Below are 19,504 nucleotides of genomic sequence, written 5' to 3'. Positions count from 1 at the left end.
GCTTTAGAATGTTTGTGATATCATCATGATTAATATACCTGATTCTTTCTTCCAGTGTGTCCAGGCTTCAACTGATTGGATCAAAAGGTTGCACTCCTCAACAATGAACGTTAATTGTTGAGGAGTGCAACCTTTTGATCCTGTTTCCTTCCATTACACTTGGCCTGTGTCAGTTTTCTGGCTGATTGATACTTCCATGCTGTATTGGTTTTTCTCTCTTTTCATTATTGGCCAGCTCTTCTTATGACAGTAGACAAAGGAAACTGATAAAAAGACAGTATTTTTCTTAAATGACGTAAGTGTGTACATGAACAACTACTAAGTCATTTTTCCAGAAAAGAATCATGATTGGCTAGGTGCATAATGCATCCTCAGTTGTACTCCTCATCCTTCTGTAGAAACACCAATATCCTTCTTTAGAAATACTGATATTCCTAATGCTTACTGGGCTCGCTGTGCTTCACAAAAGTTGATCTCCAGTGGGGAGCATCAAGCATTTTGACATCAACCACTCTGGTGCAGGTCCAGGGAAAGCCTAGACTGATGGTTCCCCTGCCATCCTGCAAATAATTCTCCTCACAAAGATGTAGGGATGTCCTGAGCTGAGTTGAGGTATCAGTGCCCTCCATTCTTGTGTGCCATCCTTCTAGTACTGAAGAGTGACATGTTTCTTTTCCCCCCCCTACCTAAGTGAGGTATTGGCCCTGAAGAGCACTCTGCTTGCCTTGAGAAGTTCCAGTCACTAAATTCTCAGCATTTGATTCCTGTTTGTGTTACACAAAGCTCGTACATTCCAGGAGGCAACAACAGAAATATTTTCAGATTTGATAGCACATAAGTAGATTGCACTGTGCTGTTGTGAAGCATCACTGTGGATGCAGAGACTACATTGACTCTGGGTTCTGAACTCTGCTGTCTCCACCTACTCAGCATCAATATTCACCAGTACTGATGTTACTCCATTTGTTGGCTTCATTGGCAGTTTTGGTGCAACCAGTGTCAATTCCTGTACTGGGAACAGCAGGTCTCCTGTTCAGCAGCAGGTCTCCTCTCCTCTGTATGAACACATCATTCCAAACCACCTGCTTGAAATCAGGAGGGCCAGTCTAATGAGGACTTTCTGTAGGAATATGTATCTATTTGGAAACTGAAGTGATGGTTGACTCCTCAGAGGCAAAATCCAAACAAGAACAGTACAAGGATAATAGCACTTCTGTTGAGGGTTCTACCTTTTCTCATTTTTATGATCAAATAAGTAATATTGAAGGCTTTTCTTTAGCTCCTCTCCAGACAGAGCCAGCTTCAGGTTTTTTGCCACCCCAAGCGGCGAAGAAAAAAAGAAAAAAGAAAAACCCGATTGAGCTGCTGCCGAATTGCCGCCGAAGAGGAAAAGAGGGAATGAAGGACCCGCCGCTGAATTGTTGCCGAAGACCTGGACGTGCCATCCCAATAACTCAGGAAGTGCCGCCCCTTTCTATTGCTGCCCCAGGCACCTGCTTCCTTCACGGGTGCCTGGAGCCGGCCCTGTCTCCAGACAATCCCAAAGACAAATTATGACAAGTAGAGAGACCATGCTCTCCTTTGCAATATGCCTGCTGTGTATTTGTATTATTTTCTGGATCAACTGGTGAAGAAATGGCAGCATTTTCATTTAATTTTGGATGTTGCTAAGTTCGCTGATATATGTGTTTTAGGGAGAATGTTGCTCTGTTTCCCACTGTCTTCATGAATCTGGTGATGGAGTCAACAGTGGCCAGATCAAAAACCACACAGACTCTCAGTTCTATATGTTGGACCTGAACTGAGGTGCTGGAATTCTTCTAGAAAAAAAGAGTTTATCAGCAAAAGTGGCTGAATGCCAGAAAAAATTGAGTTGTTGTATAAACTATTTAATAAAAAATGCAAAACTTGTCAATGAATTTGATGAGTAATGTATTGTCTTTCTCTTTATATCTATCTGTCTTCGGCAGGGGCTACAGTTCATATTGCAAATTACCTTTCCTTTATACACCAGATGCAATTTGACCTGAATAAAAAAGCTTGCAAAATCTATAATGCCAGAGCATGGCTTGAAATCAGCTGCATATGCTCTTTGATGTCAGAGATAAAGCAAAAAGGTTGAATGCACAAGGATTCAATTCAAGGGTACTTAGCAGGGACAGTCATTGTGTTCAACTTCCTCAGATACCAATGAGTTTTAAGCCCCATTTCCAAAAGGAGCAAAAGTTTCCAAGTTTCTGCAATATTTCCAAGCATATAGCCAGTTTAGCAATCTCAGCTTGACAAAATCTTGGAGGGAGACCAAGAATCAGTTTTACTTTAAAGTATTTTCTGCATATTCCCACTTGTGGGCAAAGAGGATTCATACTGCAGAGTTTCAGCGCCTACCGGAAAGTTGTGATATTGGGCCATATGAGTAGCTTCAAACATTTGGAACAAGATGATAAGAGTGTCTTGTGGCTCCACTTGCCTTAGTCCCTTCTCTTTCTCAGTCAGTTGTGGACAGAAGAACTGTGCTGCCCCTGGACCTCTGGTCTTTCATCAGATTTCTCTAATATACCTTTTTATGGGTATGCATTGATTTAGGGTTTTTTTTTTTTTTTCAATAGTAGTTTTTAGATTGCTAATGATAGCTCTGGCATCATGGCCAAGTAAGACCTTGAAACATATGGATTCTAGAAGTGTGTCTCTTGCCTCTATAGTTTTCCTAAATTTGATGTTCATATCCAGTGTCTCATCTAACTTGAGCTTAGTCATTCCCAGTTTGGTGCTTGGTTTACTAGGTTTTTGTGTCTGAACCTGTAAAAAAGAATAGTAGACTTTGGTGCTGGCTTGTCTCAGGAAGGAGGCTGTAAGAACTTTGGATGTGGTCCAGGTTCAAGGCCTTTGTTCTGTACAGGGCCACATAGTATGCCATCCTTGGCTTCTAAGTCCCACAGAGGGAGCAAGCGGAAGCCTTCATTACAGGGACCAGCATCTTTTTCAAGATCCTAGTTGGAGTCCTGTTCTGGAATTAGGTACTACAACACTGGCAATGCTGTATCTATCATCCTACATTACTGGTGCCATGGAGCCCTCAGGTTTGGAGTCATCCTTAGTGCTTTCTTTGGCTCTGGTGCTGACCAGTGACACTGAATCTGTATTTTTGGTGCCAGGGAGCTCCTTGACGCTGAGAAAATAGGGAGAAACAGCACTTCTGGAACCGTGCTGGACTCCCATGGAATCAATCAGTGCAGTTGGGCTCATTGTTTGAGGAGGCCTTTTAACAGCCTGCCTATGAACCATCATCCCCCTCAGAGTGAGCATGAGGTTTCATCACACATCATGATTGATTTTGTATAAATTAACTTTAAAAATAGAAATTAATTTCTGAACCTGTTAAGGGAGGGTGATTTTTTTCCAAATCATGTTTGTCAAACTGACGCTTTTTAAACAGCACACCTGTTGCAGAGGTATTAAAACCAAACAAATAATGTTTTCCCCCTAAACTGGAAAATGCACTAACAGTTATACAGTTTATAGTTGGTTATTATCCTTGGATAATACGATTGATGTCTATTTTTTATTCCTCAGTGTTTGCTGAGAACTGTTGACTGTGTAGTGCAATTTCAGTGTTAATTGTTGCTGTAGGCTTTCATCTGGCTCATCAGAACATTAACAATTATTCATGCTTTAACAATTGTTGATAAGTGAATGAGATTGCAATCTTGAACAATTTTGCTAACAAATTAAAATATAAATTATTTTTCCCTAAAACAGAAAATAATTTATTTGGAAAGGAAACCAAATGAACAACCTATATTCACTTTTAATTTGCTCTTTCACATTTTGCAGATATTCAGAGTATTAGAGGCCTTGCAGTGGATTGGGTGTCACGAAATTTGTACTGGATTAGCTCGGAGTTTGATGAAACTCAAATTAATGTGGCACATTTAGATGGTTCTTTGAAAACCTCAATCATCCATGGAATCGATAAACCCCAGTGTCTTGCAGTGCACCCTGTCAGGGGGTAAAGTATGATTATTCTTAACTGGTGGGATTTCATAAAATATATGGAAAGATTCCTTGTATTTGTCACTATGTATGGTAGCTTTTCAGTACTTGCTTTTATTTTTAGGACTACTAAGAAAAAAATTGAACAACTTGGATTTGACAACTCATTTTCTCAGTCTTAATAATACAGATAGATGTTATTACAATTATTTTTGACATTTTATTAACATGCCTTATATAATTGCAGGCCAGCAAGGGAAAAGAAAAGTCTGTGTGTGTGTGTACGTGCGTGCACACAAACAACCATTTGTCTAAACTTAGGGGAAAAGCATAAGTACAGGTGCTAAACTTGCTGATGTCTATTTTATTTGTACTAAATGCATGTGCTTCAGAACTTTTGTGCAGAATTTCTTGCACTGAATACAGAAGACTTTTATAACAAACCTTATGAACTAGGTAGTACAACCATTCATACTGTAACAACATTGTATGTATTATTCATTTGATCATCTTTTCAAAACAGACACATTTAGAACATGGCGTATATGAAACCAAATTTTCAATCAGTCTTGTTTCTTGTTAAGGAAGCTTTACTGGACTGATGGGAACACAATTAATATGGCAAACATGGATGGCAGTAACAGCAAAATACTCTTTCAGAATCAAAAAGACCCAGTTGGTAAATATTGCTTTATGCTATTCCTTTTTATTTAAAATTGTTTTAATAATGAAATTATTTTATGTGATATTTAAAGTGCTGTGTTTCATGTAGTATGTATCAGTAATATAGAAATATAGTAATATAGAATATGCAATATACATGTATGTGTCATTATTGTATTTAATCCTTTTAAGGCATTTGGACAGAGTTCACTGTCCATTGGAGTCAATGGGAATTAGAGTAGATTTGTTATAACTGTATGAACTGCATAAAGGACTGTAATTAATAGTATATAGGCTGAAGTTGAAATTAATTGTCCAAGAGGCATATTCTTGGATCCAACAAAGACCCTTGGAAGTCTTTGAATATAGTTTAATGGGTGTGTTTCTGTCATGGGTATAGGAAGGAAAGATATGGGGAACCCAAGCATGAGGCTCACAACCCCTCGATGCTCAGTCTGGAACATATCTCTAGAGGGTTGCCTGCACCGATTGCAGAAGGTGTTGGATATGTGACTTCATGAATCCCTCCCATTTGTTCCCCCTGAAGAGGTGGTGTTCAATAGCAGAGCCGCTTTTCTGGTGCTGTGTGAAATGGTAGGGAAGTGGCCCACAGCTCTGCTCAGAATCCCATCTTTTTGATGAAAGAGAATTTGCCCCTTAAATTTTAGTTCATATAAAAGGATAGAAATAGAAGTAAATGTACTACATATAACTGCTTTTTACTAAATGTTAATGTTGCTTAATGTGTGCCATTGATGTAATATGTTAACATTTATTTTTAATACTGTTGATATATTAGCTAGGATATAGTATCTGAGAAACTATTAACATTATGACTCTTTTTGACAAAATTATCTGCTATCATGTTTTATTCCTATCTTGTGTGATGGTGGTCATTCTGTTTTCTTTCTGGTGATTTCATTTCTTCTGGGTGTTTAAATATCCCATTATTCATTTTGTCTTTTTGAACATAAGTCTTATAATTAGTGTGTTTTTATCACATATTGTTTTATGGTATCATATTTAGTAAGCATGAATATGCAAAGTAAGCAAGAGAACAAATTACTGAAATAATTAAATTGGCATTAAAGCAAATGCAAAGTGCTTTTCATTCTGAAACCAATCTTTGGTATTTCTCTTTTGATACCTTTTACGTTTTAAGAATATAAATTAGAGATGATTCAGTTCAGGCACTTTATTACCAAATCCTGGAATAAATCTTACTGCACAATCCAGAGAATAAACCTCCTATGGAAAATATTCAACAAGCCTTTACCCTCACACTTGTATAGTTTCACCTGTGTCATGAGACACAGAGATAAATTATGTACTTGGAGAGAAAAAGGTAAGTTCAAGAGCTAAATCTGCTATGGTATACAAGATAATAAAAAATAGAAAGGGAATAAATATGCAAGATTAGGATACTATTTGATTGCAACCTTATAAAGGTGGACTAAATGTGGACTACAGCAGTTTCTTCAGTGTTTATCTGAATTGTGCAGAACACTTTACATTGACTGCGAATATGATCATAGGGTCATATGCCCTTCTTGAGAAGACATGCAAAAAGGCAGTTTGCATTAACGAAGGCGCAAAGCAAGCTAAACTGCATGTGTGGGTGAAAGGAAAGTGGTATACTCCCACTGCTGGATGTACAGCAGTATTGCCACATCTGCAGCCCCAGTGTTACAAAGATTTACTCTACATTGGTCAAAATCAGTCACCACCTCAACGATCAGTCTGACAACTTTGGCTTAATTTAGGATAATTATCTTTTGTAACTGGTTTGATTTTTTTGTTTGTTTTTTGAGAATTTTCACATGTGCATTCAATAGTGAAATAACCTTAGATGAGGAACATTTTAGAACATTTAATGGCATAGTGTTATCTGAATAGTTTCTGATAGATGTCCTGCAGACCAGTGGCTCTCAACTTATCCAGACTACAAATCAGGAGTCTCATTTGTCTTGCATTACCCCTAAGTTTCACCTCACTTAAAAACTACTTGCTTACAAAATCAGACAAAAAACTACAAAAGTGTCACAGCACGCTGTCACTGAAAAATTACTTACTTTCTCATTTTCACCATGTAACTGTAAAATAAATCAATTGGAATATAAATATTGTACTTACATTTCAGTGTATAGTATATAGAACAGAGTAAACAAGTCATTGTATGAAATTTTAGTTTGTAATGACTTTGCTAGTGATTTTTATGTAGCCTGTTGTAAAACTAAGCAAATATCTAGAAGAGCGTAGAAATATCTAAGCAAGACCTCTGGTATGCGTACTCCTGGTTGAGAACCACTGCTGTTGACAGTGCTTAGTTAAATAATAAGGTCCTGGGTGAGCTATTGTGGGAAACTTTTTCTTAGTAATAACCCTCCAAATATTTTATTAGTAACCTAACAATAACAGATATATAACAGACTAATCTAGAATGAATAAATTAACTCTTTGTGTTATCGATGGGCATGTAGGATCATGCTAGTGATTAAACTGTAATTGGATGTGTTAGTGCAAGACCATTACAGCAGGAAAACAACATATAGCAAAAGAGGGAAACATAACTTAGAATAAAAATTATATACACATATAACATTGGAAGAATGTTATTAAGGTTGTGGAGACATGCACCTGAAAGTTGGTGAATGTGAGAATGAATGTTGCCCATGCATTTCTGTATCAAATGCTGAAGCAAAATGGTGAAGCATGTGTGCAGTGTTATAGAAGGTGAAGGGTCTGTAGCATGCTACCAGAAACAAGCTGTACTACTAAAGTCACAGGAGGAAAATGGTGATTTTAAGCATCTTATAACTGCCAAATCTGTGTGGATTTTCACAATGCCAGAAAAAGACACTCCCTCCAAACCTAGGAGTTTTCCCTCTACAACATTTCAGAGTAAAAAGTGGTCTCAAGAACCTTTTTAAGGTACAAAGTGTTAGGCACCTTTAATATGGGGTTTGCTGTCATACTCCCTATAATGTACTTTTTACAATAGTAGCGTGTTTCTTGGAAATCAGGATATGGTTGTGAAGAGAGAAGACAAGGACAGCATAGGTCTTGGTAAATGAGAAAAAAAACATTATACAAAAAAACAACATAAAATGCAATTTCCATGTTCACTGGACAAAGATAACATGGAATGTTGGGTATGAGCTGAATGGTGTCAGGTGCATTAGTATTTTAAATTGCAAGAGAGAATCAGTGGTGCTAGCTGAATGGGAGTGGAGCAAAGGAAGCCAAGCTTATATGACTAGAGAGAAGAAGGGCCTCAACAGAGCAACTGTAATTTATCAGTAACAGGTAGAGTGGCTGAGCAGAACAGTAGAGCTGAGTTGGGGATGAGGTTTGCCACACATTAGAGTAATGCCTTTGTGGAAATGAGGGTGGAACCAAGCAGAAAATTTCAATTTCTTTATTTTTTACTTTAGAATCTTTGTCTAGCATCCTCATTTTTTTTTAAAAAAATCCCTCTTTCAAAAGTTCATTTCACTACACTAGTTATTTTGCATATTTCTCCCTAGGATGTTGAGCGTAATTATTTAGGTTCATTATTACTCACTGGCTCAACTATAGTTACTTCTTGAACCAACTCCTGCGTATTACTTAGTACTAGCTAGTATTCTCTTGTGTGCTTGTTACAGGTTAGCTGGCCCTTGAGGGTGGTCATGTTGTCAGCTTGCCGGTGACAAGCTCTGCTACAGAAAGAGCCAACCCAGATCCACCTGGGGATAACTGATTGCCTGTGTAGCTGGGCAGTAGTTAAATAGTTCAGGAACAGCTGGGTCTTATAACAGGATGTGGCCTCAGGCAGGAGAGAACACAGGGAGGAAGTACCTGGGAAAGAATTCCCCAGGGGAGCTAGCTAGGAAGCTACTTCCAGTGCGGTCTTCTAGAGAAAAGAGCTTCCTGGGCAGAGGAACAGTCCCCAGAATACAGAAAGACAAAGTTTCCAAAGGGAGGACTTCTCAGGGAGTTCACCAGGAAAGGAAGCCATGGAAGAATGCTCCTAGGTGGGGGAGACTCTGAAAGGGAAGAACTACGAATGCCAAGGCTCAGCAAAACCATCAAAGGACTTTACTAGGAAGCATGTGAGCCTCAGATCAAAGGAATTGTGTGCTGTTCTGAGGAAGGGTTATCACTGTTTGACCCCTGTGGGGACCATGACTCAAGAGGAGAGACCCTTTCCCAGCTAACGACAGAGGCCTGGACTCCGGAAGAGGGTTCTGGGTCAACAAGGCCTCACTTGTATGAGACATGGACATAAGTGGGGTTAATAGACTACGGTTAACTGAGTCCCTCCCCCCCTCCAGCGAGGGTACTGGGGCGGAGGCCTATTTATGTAATTCTCTGCCTTTAGATTATATAAACTAGATCGCTGAAAGTACACAGTTCAGTATACATAAGCCTTATTGGATTTACTGGGTGCCCAGTAGGGGAAACTCAGGCAGAAACTTAATTTTAGCACTGCATAGGACCACAGCAGGGTGCACCAAGGGTGAGGGCCCCCATTACAGTGCTCTAGAATGATTTGTTCAAAGAAGTAAAGCATTAGCATACGGAACATAAGAATGGCCATACTGGGTCACATCTAGCCCAATATCCTGTCTTCCAACAGCGGCCAATGTCAGGTGCCCTAGAGGGAATGAACAAACAGGTAATCATCAGGTGACCCATTCCTTGTTGCCCATTCCCAGCTTCTGGCAAACAGAGGCTAGGGACACCATCCCTTCCCCTCCTAGCTAGTAGCCATTGAGCAATTATAATGAGAATTGATTTTAAAACTGGGCTGTAATTTCACAAAACCTGGCTTCCTTACAAGAGTTCTGAAACTTTTGGTTAAGTCAGAGAAAAGCCTTTGTAACATCCTGAATGGAACTCTGAATTGCAGCAGTGCTCAGAAATATTCTTTTGTTTTGTCTGGTTCTTTCTGTTACTATTTGAACATATTTTATGTGCAGATTCACTGGAGTTGTTTTTATTTGGTGAAAAGAAGACCCAGTAATAGACTGGCTTATGTTGCTGGCTTGTCTTCGAAACTATGTGTGCAACATTCTTGAAAGAGAAGTTTATCATAATCTTATCAAAACAGTAAACTTGCATTTTATGAGTTTGTACTGCTACAGAGTGAGTAATTGAAGCCTTCAGGCAGTTTTGGCTGAATAACTTTGTTTCTTTTAAGAAGAAAGCAGCATTCCAAGCAATCCATTGTTAAACTAAACATTCCCAATTACTATTTATTGTTTGGTTTCAGTTGTACTAAGTACTCAGAGCTGTTTACACTTGGATTTAAATTTACTAATTGGAGCTATTTTCATATTTAAATCAAAATTCACACCGGGCAAATATATGTCCAAATATATTAAAATCAAACTTGCATTTGTCAGTCCAATATATCCAATATAGAAATCCCCTCTCCAATTTTGCCACCTGCTGTAATTATTAATTTATTCTAATTTCAATTTCAATCAGTTGTTTATGGGTACAGGCATTAAGACCATCATTAGAATGTTAAGAGGACAGAATATCCAGAGAATGATAAACTCATGTATGAATGGATTGCCATAGGGGTATTTAGTTTACAAAAAACTTCTTGAATTTATTGCCTAAAGCAGTGTTTCCCAAACTTGGGACGCCGCTTGTTCAGGGAAAGCCCCTGGCGGGCCCAGCCAGTTTGTTTACCTGCTGCGTCCGCAGGTTTGGCCGATCGCGGCTCCCACTGGTCACGGTTTGCTGTGCCCGGCCAATGGGGGCTGTGGGAAGTGGCACAAGTCGAGGGATGTACTGGCCAACACTTCCCACAGCCCCCATTGGCTGGGCACAGCAAACCGCAGCCAGTGGGAGCCGCGATCGACCAAACCTGCGGACGCGGCAGGTAAACAAACCGGTCAGGCCTGTCAGGGGCTTTCTCTGAACAAGCGGCATCCCAAGTTTGGGAAACACTGGCCTAAAAGATGGTGGGTTCAAGTTGCATAGAAGTGCAGATTGGTGGAGGAGTGGCAAACATTCTTCCAAACAATATTTCACCAGGATGGAGGCATAATTAAATTGATCCATATGGTTGGTTTTCATACATAAAATTGGTTTTAAATTAGATAACAAATGTTCCCTTTTCTTTCCTGTTTACTAGATCTCCAGAATCATCTTACCTAAGAAAGTTGCTGTAAAGATTGCCAAAGAGTGTCCTCCTTAATCGGGATAATGCAGAAATCCAAAATATTCTCGTTTCCAAATTGAAGCATTTTCCATTGAAAGGGTTTTGTGGTACACCACACATTAAATAGTGTGTGTGTGGTGTGGAGGGTCATTGTAGAAATTCAAGTTTTTTATTTATTTGTGGGTACAGCTATACCAGAGGGGGAAATTCAATCCCCAAGAGGAACAGGTAGCATTACCAATGCTGCCCTCCTCCTTGGGTTATTCTGCTGAGGATTGGGAGTGGCAGGTGTAGAAAATATTACAAATAATACAGATACCTTCCAATTCTACTGAAGAAGAAAAATGGAGAAAGAGAAAGCAAAAGTAAAAGCGGGGGGATATTGGCCACTATGAACATTCAGAAGGACCCAAGGAACCATTAGGTCCTCAGATTATGAATATTGGTAGTAAAAATAAAGCAAACGCCTCTATCAAAGAAGCCAAAATTAACTCTTATCTCCTGCAACTCTTGTTTCTCCAACTCATCACAATTACCTCTGTCTTTATATCAGTTGAATCACAACACTGGGGGGATCATCCAATATGTGATCTCTGGTAGATTGTGCAAGTCGAACCACTGTTCTGTCTAGATCTAAAGAAATGGAGACACAACTGAGAGCCATTAGCATACTGAGTGAGCTGTAGCTCATGAAAGCTTATGCTCAAATAAATTTGTTAGTCTCTAAGGTGCCACAAGTACTCCTTTTCTATTAGCATACTTATAACACTATACACTAAATCATCTCCTTATATTCCCCCAGTAGTTTCATATAGGCATTGAACAGGAGAGATGATAGAATAGGAATCATGTGGCACTTCTCATAATTAAACAATCATCTTAACCTTCTCTCTGAGTCTTCTGAAGGAAAGAAAGATGGATCGAATGCAACATAACTGTTTACTGTTGATATAGTATGCAGCCCTGTCATCAGCGCCTCATTGTGTGTGGTATGAAAGGCTACTGACAGGTGTAAGAGAATCATCAGGGACCTGATATGTTCCTACAATACACTAAACTCCTTCCACAGGCACAGGAAGACACAATTTCTGAACACAAGAGATAACATACTAAACAAGACTAAAACCAGATGAGCCAAGGAAATACGGTCAGAGATGCTTCACTGACGCGTCTGGTATCAGGAGGTACTCACAATGTCATGTCACACTCTCTTACAGCCAAATGTTGCAGGTTCTGGCTGAACTGTGAGAGAAGCTGTGACTGAATGCTTTCTTAGAGAAGCAGGAGTGTGGGAGAAAGAAGGCTATGAGAGGATAGCTGGTCTTGTGGTAAAGACCCTAGACTGGGACTTGTGATCTGGGTTCTGTTCCTGCCCTTCAAAGTTCTTTTTGAGCACCCCACATGAATTGTTTATTGGTTTTGGAGTAGCATCTCCCTGGTAGAAAATAGCCTCTGACAGACAGCTAAAGTCTCTAGCTATGCATTTTTGACAGGAGACTTTCATGGGGAAACTAATAATGGAGGTGAGTAGGAGAACTACCATCCCCCCTGGCTATTGGGGTAACACTCCAAGTCCCTTAGGCAGAACATTAGAGGATTTACCAAAGGGATATTTGAATGTTCAGGGACTTCCCTATAGACCTGAGTCTGTGTTCCTGAAGATTCTTCAGGAGCTGTCATCTGCAGAAACTCAGCAAATTTCTGGCTGACAGTGGCTTTGTCCAAGATCTAGGCTTGGTTTGGCATCATCTTTCTTCTGTGTCATGGGAGACAAACATCACCAGAACCGACTCATATTTCCATTCGATTATACTGAAAACTAACTTTCTGAGAGTCAATAGAAACTGCTGCTGCAGGATCATCTTATTTCTGCTACCTGTGAGGTGTGCTACCCCCTCACTCCCACCCTTATATTATTGGTCTCTTTATCAAACCATACCCTCCAATTCCTGTTCTGTCCACCAACATTTTAGCATATATTTTCACATCAAATTTTATCAAAGACACGGAATAATTTTCACAGTTGTTCTGCTCTTTTTTTAAAGTCAACTATCCATCATGGAGATGTGCTGCAATTACTATAAGATTGGAAATAGTCTTCTCCTTTCAGGAGGAGAATTCTGCAAGACCATCATCTCATATTTTTCACTTTGCCATATTTTTCCCTCTATTGCAATGATTTGATTAGGTCTGGCAAGCATTTTATTTTCTTCTTCTGGTCAGTATAACATTTTGAAAGTATTTCTGTATATCTTGTCTTGAGTGTCTAATTCTGGTTAACATAATTTGAAGTAGAATTTTAATTAGTATTATTAATCTAGTAAGAAGTTTTGCTTTCTTCTTGGTTAAATTTCTAATCTTTTAAGGGCCTCCAGTATTGCAAACATAATCTTGTATGTACATGGAGGGAAAAAATAGGGCTGTCAAATGATTAAAAAAAAATAACTGCCATTAATCGCACAATTAGAAAAATTAATCATGATTAATTGCACAATTAAAAAAAATATTGCAATTAATTGCATGAGTATTGCACTGTTAATAATAGAATACCATTTATTTTAAAATGTTTGGATGTTTTCTACATTTTCAAATATATTGATTTCAATTACAACACAATACAAAGGTACAGTGCTCACTTTATATTTATTTTTGATTACAAGTATTTGCACTGTAAAAAATAAAATAAATAGTATTTTGCAATTCATCTAATACAAGTACTGTAGTGCAATCTCTTTATCATAAAAGTTGAACTTATAAATGTATAATTATTTACAAAAAAAAACCCTGCATTCAAAAATAAAACAATGTAAAATTTTAGAGCCTGCAAGTCCAGTCAGTCCTCCTTCTTGTGCAGCCAATCACTCAAACAAACAAGTTTATTTATATTTGCAGGAGATAATGCTGCCTGCTTCTTGTTTACAATATCACCTGAAAGTGAGAATAGGTGTTCTCATGGCACTGTTGTAACCGTCGTCGCAAGATATTTACATGCCAGATGCGCTAAAGATTCATATGTCCCTTCATGCTTCAATCATCATTCCAGGGGACATGCGTCCATGCTGATGTCGGGTTCTGCTTGATAACAATCCAAAGCAGTGTTGACCGACGCATGTTCATTTTCATTATCTGAGTCAGATGGCACCAGCACAAGGTTGATTTTCTCTTTTGATGGTTTGGGTTCTGTGGTTTCTGCATCAGAATCTTGCTCTTTTAAGACTTCTGAAAGCATGCTCCACACTTCGTCCCTCTCAGATTTTGCAAGTCACTTCAGATTCTTAAATCTTATCCTTAGAATAAGGATATCTATGCTTAGAAATCTCACATTGTGCCTTCTTTGCATTTTGTGAAATCTGCAGTGAAAGTGTTCTTAAAATGAACAACATGTGCTGGTCATCATTCAAGACTGCTATAACATGAAATATATGCAGAATGCGGGTAAAACAGAGCAGGGACATACGATTCTCCTCCAAGGAGTTCTGTCACAAATTTAATTAACACATTATTTTTTTTAACAAGCATCATCAGCATGGAAGCATGTCCTCTGGAATGGTGGCCGAAGCATGAAGGGGCATATGAATATTTAGCATATCTGGCAAGTAAATATCTTGCAATGCCGGCAACAAAAATGCCATGCACATGTCTGTTCTCACTTTCTGGTGATATTGTAAATAAGAAGAGGGCAGGATTATCTCTGGTAAATGTAAACAAACCTATTTGTCTTAGCGACTGATTGAACGAGAAGTAGTTCTGAAGTTTTACATTGTTTTGTTATGGAGTGCAGTTATGTAATAAAAAAGAAAATCTACATTTGTAAGTTGCACTTTCATGACCAAGAAATTGCACTACAGTCCTTGTATGAGGTGAATTGAAAAATACTATTTCTTTTGTTTATAATTTTTACAGCGCAAATGTTTGTAATAAAAAATAATATACACTTTGATTTCAGTTACAACACAGAATACAATATATACAAAAATGTAGAAAAACATCCAAAATATTTAATATATTTCAATTGGTATTCTATTGTTTAACAGGGCTATTAAAACTGTGATTAATCGTGATTAATTTTTTTTTAGTTAATCGGATGAGTTAACTGCAATTAATCAGCAGCCTTAAAAAAAGTCATTTCTCTTCCAGTTTTGAATACACAGGTGATTACGTTTTCCCTATTTTGTACTTTTACAGTTTGTAATAGCAATAATGGCCTCTTTGGGGCATTTATTGTTAGTTAATGACCTCTCCTAGGACCTCAGCTCATCCAACTAGTTGTTCACTGCCACAAAATGTCCTTCCATTAGTCAGTTACAGATAAATTTACATTTGTGAAGAGGAAATATGAATAGAATTAAATCTATCTCAAAACACAAGCTATTTTTCACTGTAAATTGTCTATTTTACTGTGCTTTCATCTTTGCTTTTGTAACATACATTAAAACAAGAGAACATTTTACATTTAGATTTCTTTGTTACTGGCTCAAAATCTTTGAATGTGCTTTTCTTTGATAAAAATAGCCTAAATATGAATTAAAATTACATGTTAAGAGGCCACAATTATGTTTTAATTGTATAAATTAATTACAGGTCTATCTGTAGATTATCTGGAGGACAAGCTTTATTGGATCAGTTCAGGAAATGGAACCATAAATAGATGCAACCAGGATGGTAGTAATTTAGAAATAATAGAGTCAATGAAAGAAGAATTAACAAAAGCTACAGCTTTAACCGTCATGGGTAAGTGCTGGGGTACTATATTACTTATTCTTTATATTGATTGGCTACTAATTAATTAGGACCTGAAAAATGCTTGGAAAAGTTACTGCTGTACTAGCGCAAGTAGTACACTTGAAATGAACTTCACCAGTGATTTTACACACACACATATATATATATATTTAAATTTTAGCTAAGTGGTTTCAGAGGTCATAGAAGTCTGAACTTAAAGCCTCTTACTATAAAGATACATATTTCTAAATGATTTGACATTCTATATACATCGTAAAGTTTCGTATAGATTTTTATTTTATTCAAATAGTATTATTTCACATCTACATTCCAAATTTATACTGCTATCCTTTTTTTTCCTAAAAAAAACCCCAACACCTAATGCGAAGATAAAAATTAAAAAAAAAGTTTTAAACTACCACTTAATTTTTTTCTATACTTAAGCCTAAACTGCTATGTTTACCTTAATAAATATGTCTCCAGGGAGTCACATGCCTTGGTAGACACTAACAGAATCCTTTCGAGCGGTATCAAAAAGTACTGTGGGGAAGGGGCAGAGGGTGTCTAAATAGCCTTGCCCCGAATAACAATTCTTTCCTCTCTTCCTAACAGATAAAGCTGCTTAGGAGCTTGTCTCCATACCTTTCTCTTCTGCACAATGCTTTCCTACAAGCTTATAAATAATTAAACTATTTATCTTAGTGTTAACATTTGTTATTCTTAAAGAAATCCAGCAAAACAAACAAATATGTATTACATTAGTCCCCCCGTCCCCGTCCCGTCCCGTCCCCCACACCCCCCTCCGTTGGCTCTGACTGCATGGTGGACTCTGAATTGGGGAAATAAGGATTTAAGAGTTATCTCTCTTGCTCTAACACATTTTCCTCCTCCATCAGATATAAGCATTGTCTCTTTTACCTGGGGAGGGAAGTACTGCAAAAAATTGTATAGTCTAAAAGAAAATGTCTAGGAAGGTTAGAAATGTGGTCAGGAAATAACTACGTATGATTCAGTTCAAACTAAAACACGGAATACCTGTGGGAGATATCTATTCAAAATATGGACATTTTTAAACGGGAGAGAAGTTCTTGAAGCAATACTGTGACAACTGCACAAGAGCTTGGATTGATAGTGGACAGCAAATTAGAAATGAGTTCTCAATGCGAAATGGTGACAATAAAACCTCTGAGCCATATTGTCACTGATTTTTGTATAGCAGTGAGGAGGTGTGCAAGGAGACTTCAATCCTCCCTGTGTGAAGGCTAGAGGCAGGCATTATCCCTTTGCTCTAGGGAAGACAGAGACTTCTCCTGTCCTCCCCCAGAGGCAAACTGAATCCCTTTTATGGTCATGGCCCCATCACCATTCTTCATGAGCCCCCCAAGTTGAACTTAAGGTCCACTTATTGAAGTCTTATATATGCTTAGGCATTTAAAAACATAAAGATATTTAACAGAGGCAGGACATCTAACTAGAAAAGCTGAACACTGAAAAAATTAAGGGAGCTGGGAGGTGACACTAGGATACTGATGACTAAGACTCTCCTGATGACGAGAATGATTTTCCTGCCCTGGCGAAAAAAATAAAGACTTAAGGGTTTTTTTGTTTGTTTTCTGTTCTGCATCAGAACAAAACAGACATTTTGATTTTTTTCACATGAAAAAACAGAGAGAGAGAACACAACCCACCTCAGAATAGCTAATAGCCCACTGGGCAGTTTTTGAAAGATTTACAAAATTCTCCCTATGTGCACCCCTCTGTCTCCAGCTGAGTTCATATAAATCAGTGATGTTGGTTTTAGCTATGTGAAATCAGGTGTGTTTAATAAACTTGATTTATGTTGGTATGTATAGAGATATCTGCCCATATTTTTGCTTATGTTTATACATACAGATAAAATACGTGGTTTCATAGCTGGCATTTAATTACTAATATTGAATAATAATACATAGAGTATCAGCTGAACTTCAGAGTTTTTGTCACAGCATAAGTACAAACCAATATTAATATGTTTCCACTGGCAATTTGCTAAAATAGGTTCAATATCAGAATAATATTTTCATATTAAATTTTGTGTGCTGTGGAAATCAACTGAGGAAAAAAGATCTTTGTGTATTTTAACTCTTGTCTTAAAAAGATTCAAAGATGTTTAATGTATAATTTCACTGACTTAATTATAACTGAGGTCTTTTGTATAAATCAATGCTAATAGAATAAAAACATTGTCTTTCCTTTAGAGAACTATAGGAGGTATTTTATGACGGGAATAAGGATATTTGTTCATACTTTCACTGTGATGTCCTCCTAGATTGTATATCTGCCTGAAGTCTGCAGTTGAGACTCTCAGTAATTGTTACCAATATTGAGATCAAGAGAGTCAATGCTTTCAGATTAAACAGTTTGTTGGTACTGTCAGAATAGAAACGTTTCATGTTCTTTTTACATTAAGAATTAATAGAGTGCAGTTAGTTCATGTTACCATGTGATACTTGCTGCTACATATTTTTAAAATAAATTTTATATATATATATATTTGCATCTTTCCAAAATAAAATAATATCTTTTTATATTAATACTTCTTCCTTTTCTCAGTTAGTTATCTCTTTTGTCGGGATGTCTAGATTTTTTTTAAAGCCCATATTATGGATTTTGGCCCAGATTTTTAAAGATATTTAGGCACTACTGCGTTCAGTGTTGCAACATCTGATTTAGGAGAGTATGGCCTCTTTAGGCACAGAATCAGGACCCATTTGGATTCTTTTAAACCTTCCCCTGTTGGGAGAAGGGGGGGAAAGAGAGAGAGGGAAGGAGTCAAGCTACCAGTAGGCGAGTAGCAGCAAGCGAGCAAGCTTCTCCCGGAAGGGAGGCTGCATTCCCTCCCAAAAGGGAGAAAAAAAAGCCAAAACACTGGCTGAGAGAAATACGGACTGCCCCTGTGCAGCCAAGAGGGACTGTTTTACCCAAGGCCATCTCACCAAGGCAAAAAAACAGCTAAGGCTGGTGAGACCGAGTAGGTGCCACACTGTAACGAGAGGTTTCAGAGTAGCAGCCGTGTTAGTCTATATTCGCAAAAAGAAAAGGAGTACTTGTGGCACCTTAGAGACTATTTTCTTCTTACTGTAACGAGAGTGATCAGGTAAGGTGAGCTATCACCAGCAGGAGAGTGGGGGGGAAAAACCTTTTGTAGTGATAATCAAGGCGGGGCATTTCCAGCAGTTGACAAGAACGTCTAAGGAACAGCGGGGGGCGGGGGGGGGGGGAATAAACATGGGGAAATAGTTTTACTTTGTGTAATGACACATCCGCTCCCAATCTTTATTCAAGCCTAAGTTAATTGTATCCAGTTTGCAAATTAATTCCAATTCAGCAGTGTCTCGTTGGAGTCCGTTTTTGAAGTTTTGAAGAAGCCTTTGAGGAACTTCAAGCAGGAGCATTTCAAAAGCATCAACATATGCCTTTTAATAGGAATTAATACATTAACAGGATGACCTTTTGAAAATGAATCAATATTTGTGTTTATTTTACTAGTCATATTACAGTACATTCCAAAGTCTAGTAAAATTACTATACTTTTAATATTTCATATAGAAAATGCCTGAACTATAAGATATATTTGTTTTCTAATTTCAGTTATATTGGAGTACTAATTTGATATAACTGATTGATCAACTACTGGATTTTGATATGGTCTTGAATTAATTTAACAAAATGGCATCAGTAGTGGTTAACTATACAAATAGTCCCATTTACTTCTGTAGTGAGAGGTGCTACTTAGTTCAAAAATACTCAGTTACATGTACCTAAATTTTCCAAGCCATCAGTCTTCTAATTGCCATAACACTTCATTACATTAACAGTAATATATGAAATATATCTAGGCAATTTGCCCAGTGCTAAGTGCAATGCATAGTTGTCTTCCTAAGTACTCAAACTACCATTAATGAAAACTAATGACCCATCAAAATT

The 19,504-nt window shown here is 37.8% G+C and overlaps 1 protein-coding gene across 1 annotated transcript in view; it reads left to right on the top strand.

The window, feature by feature from the left end:
- LRP1B (LDL receptor related protein 1B) overlaps window positions 1–19,504 on the top strand; it is a 1,293,242-nt gene that overhangs the window by 847,890 nt on the left and 425,848 nt on the right. Inside the window, 3 exon segments of the mRNA XM_043525164.1 lie at window positions 3,835–4,009; window positions 4,578–4,672; window positions 15,398–15,547. Of these exon segments, the coding sequence (XP_043381099.1) occupies window positions 3,835–4,009; window positions 4,578–4,672; window positions 15,398–15,547 (420 nt within the window).

Source organism: Chelonia mydas, chromosome 11 (genome assembly GCF_015237465.2).
Source record: "Chelonia mydas isolate rCheMyd1 chromosome 11, rCheMyd1.pri.v2, whole genome shotgun sequence".
In the NCBI taxonomy this organism is placed as follows: Eukaryota; Metazoa; Chordata; order Testudines; family Cheloniidae; genus Chelonia; species Chelonia mydas.
Note: the sequence above shows the minus strand (reverse complement) of the source record. Positions and strands in the feature narration are given on the sequence as shown.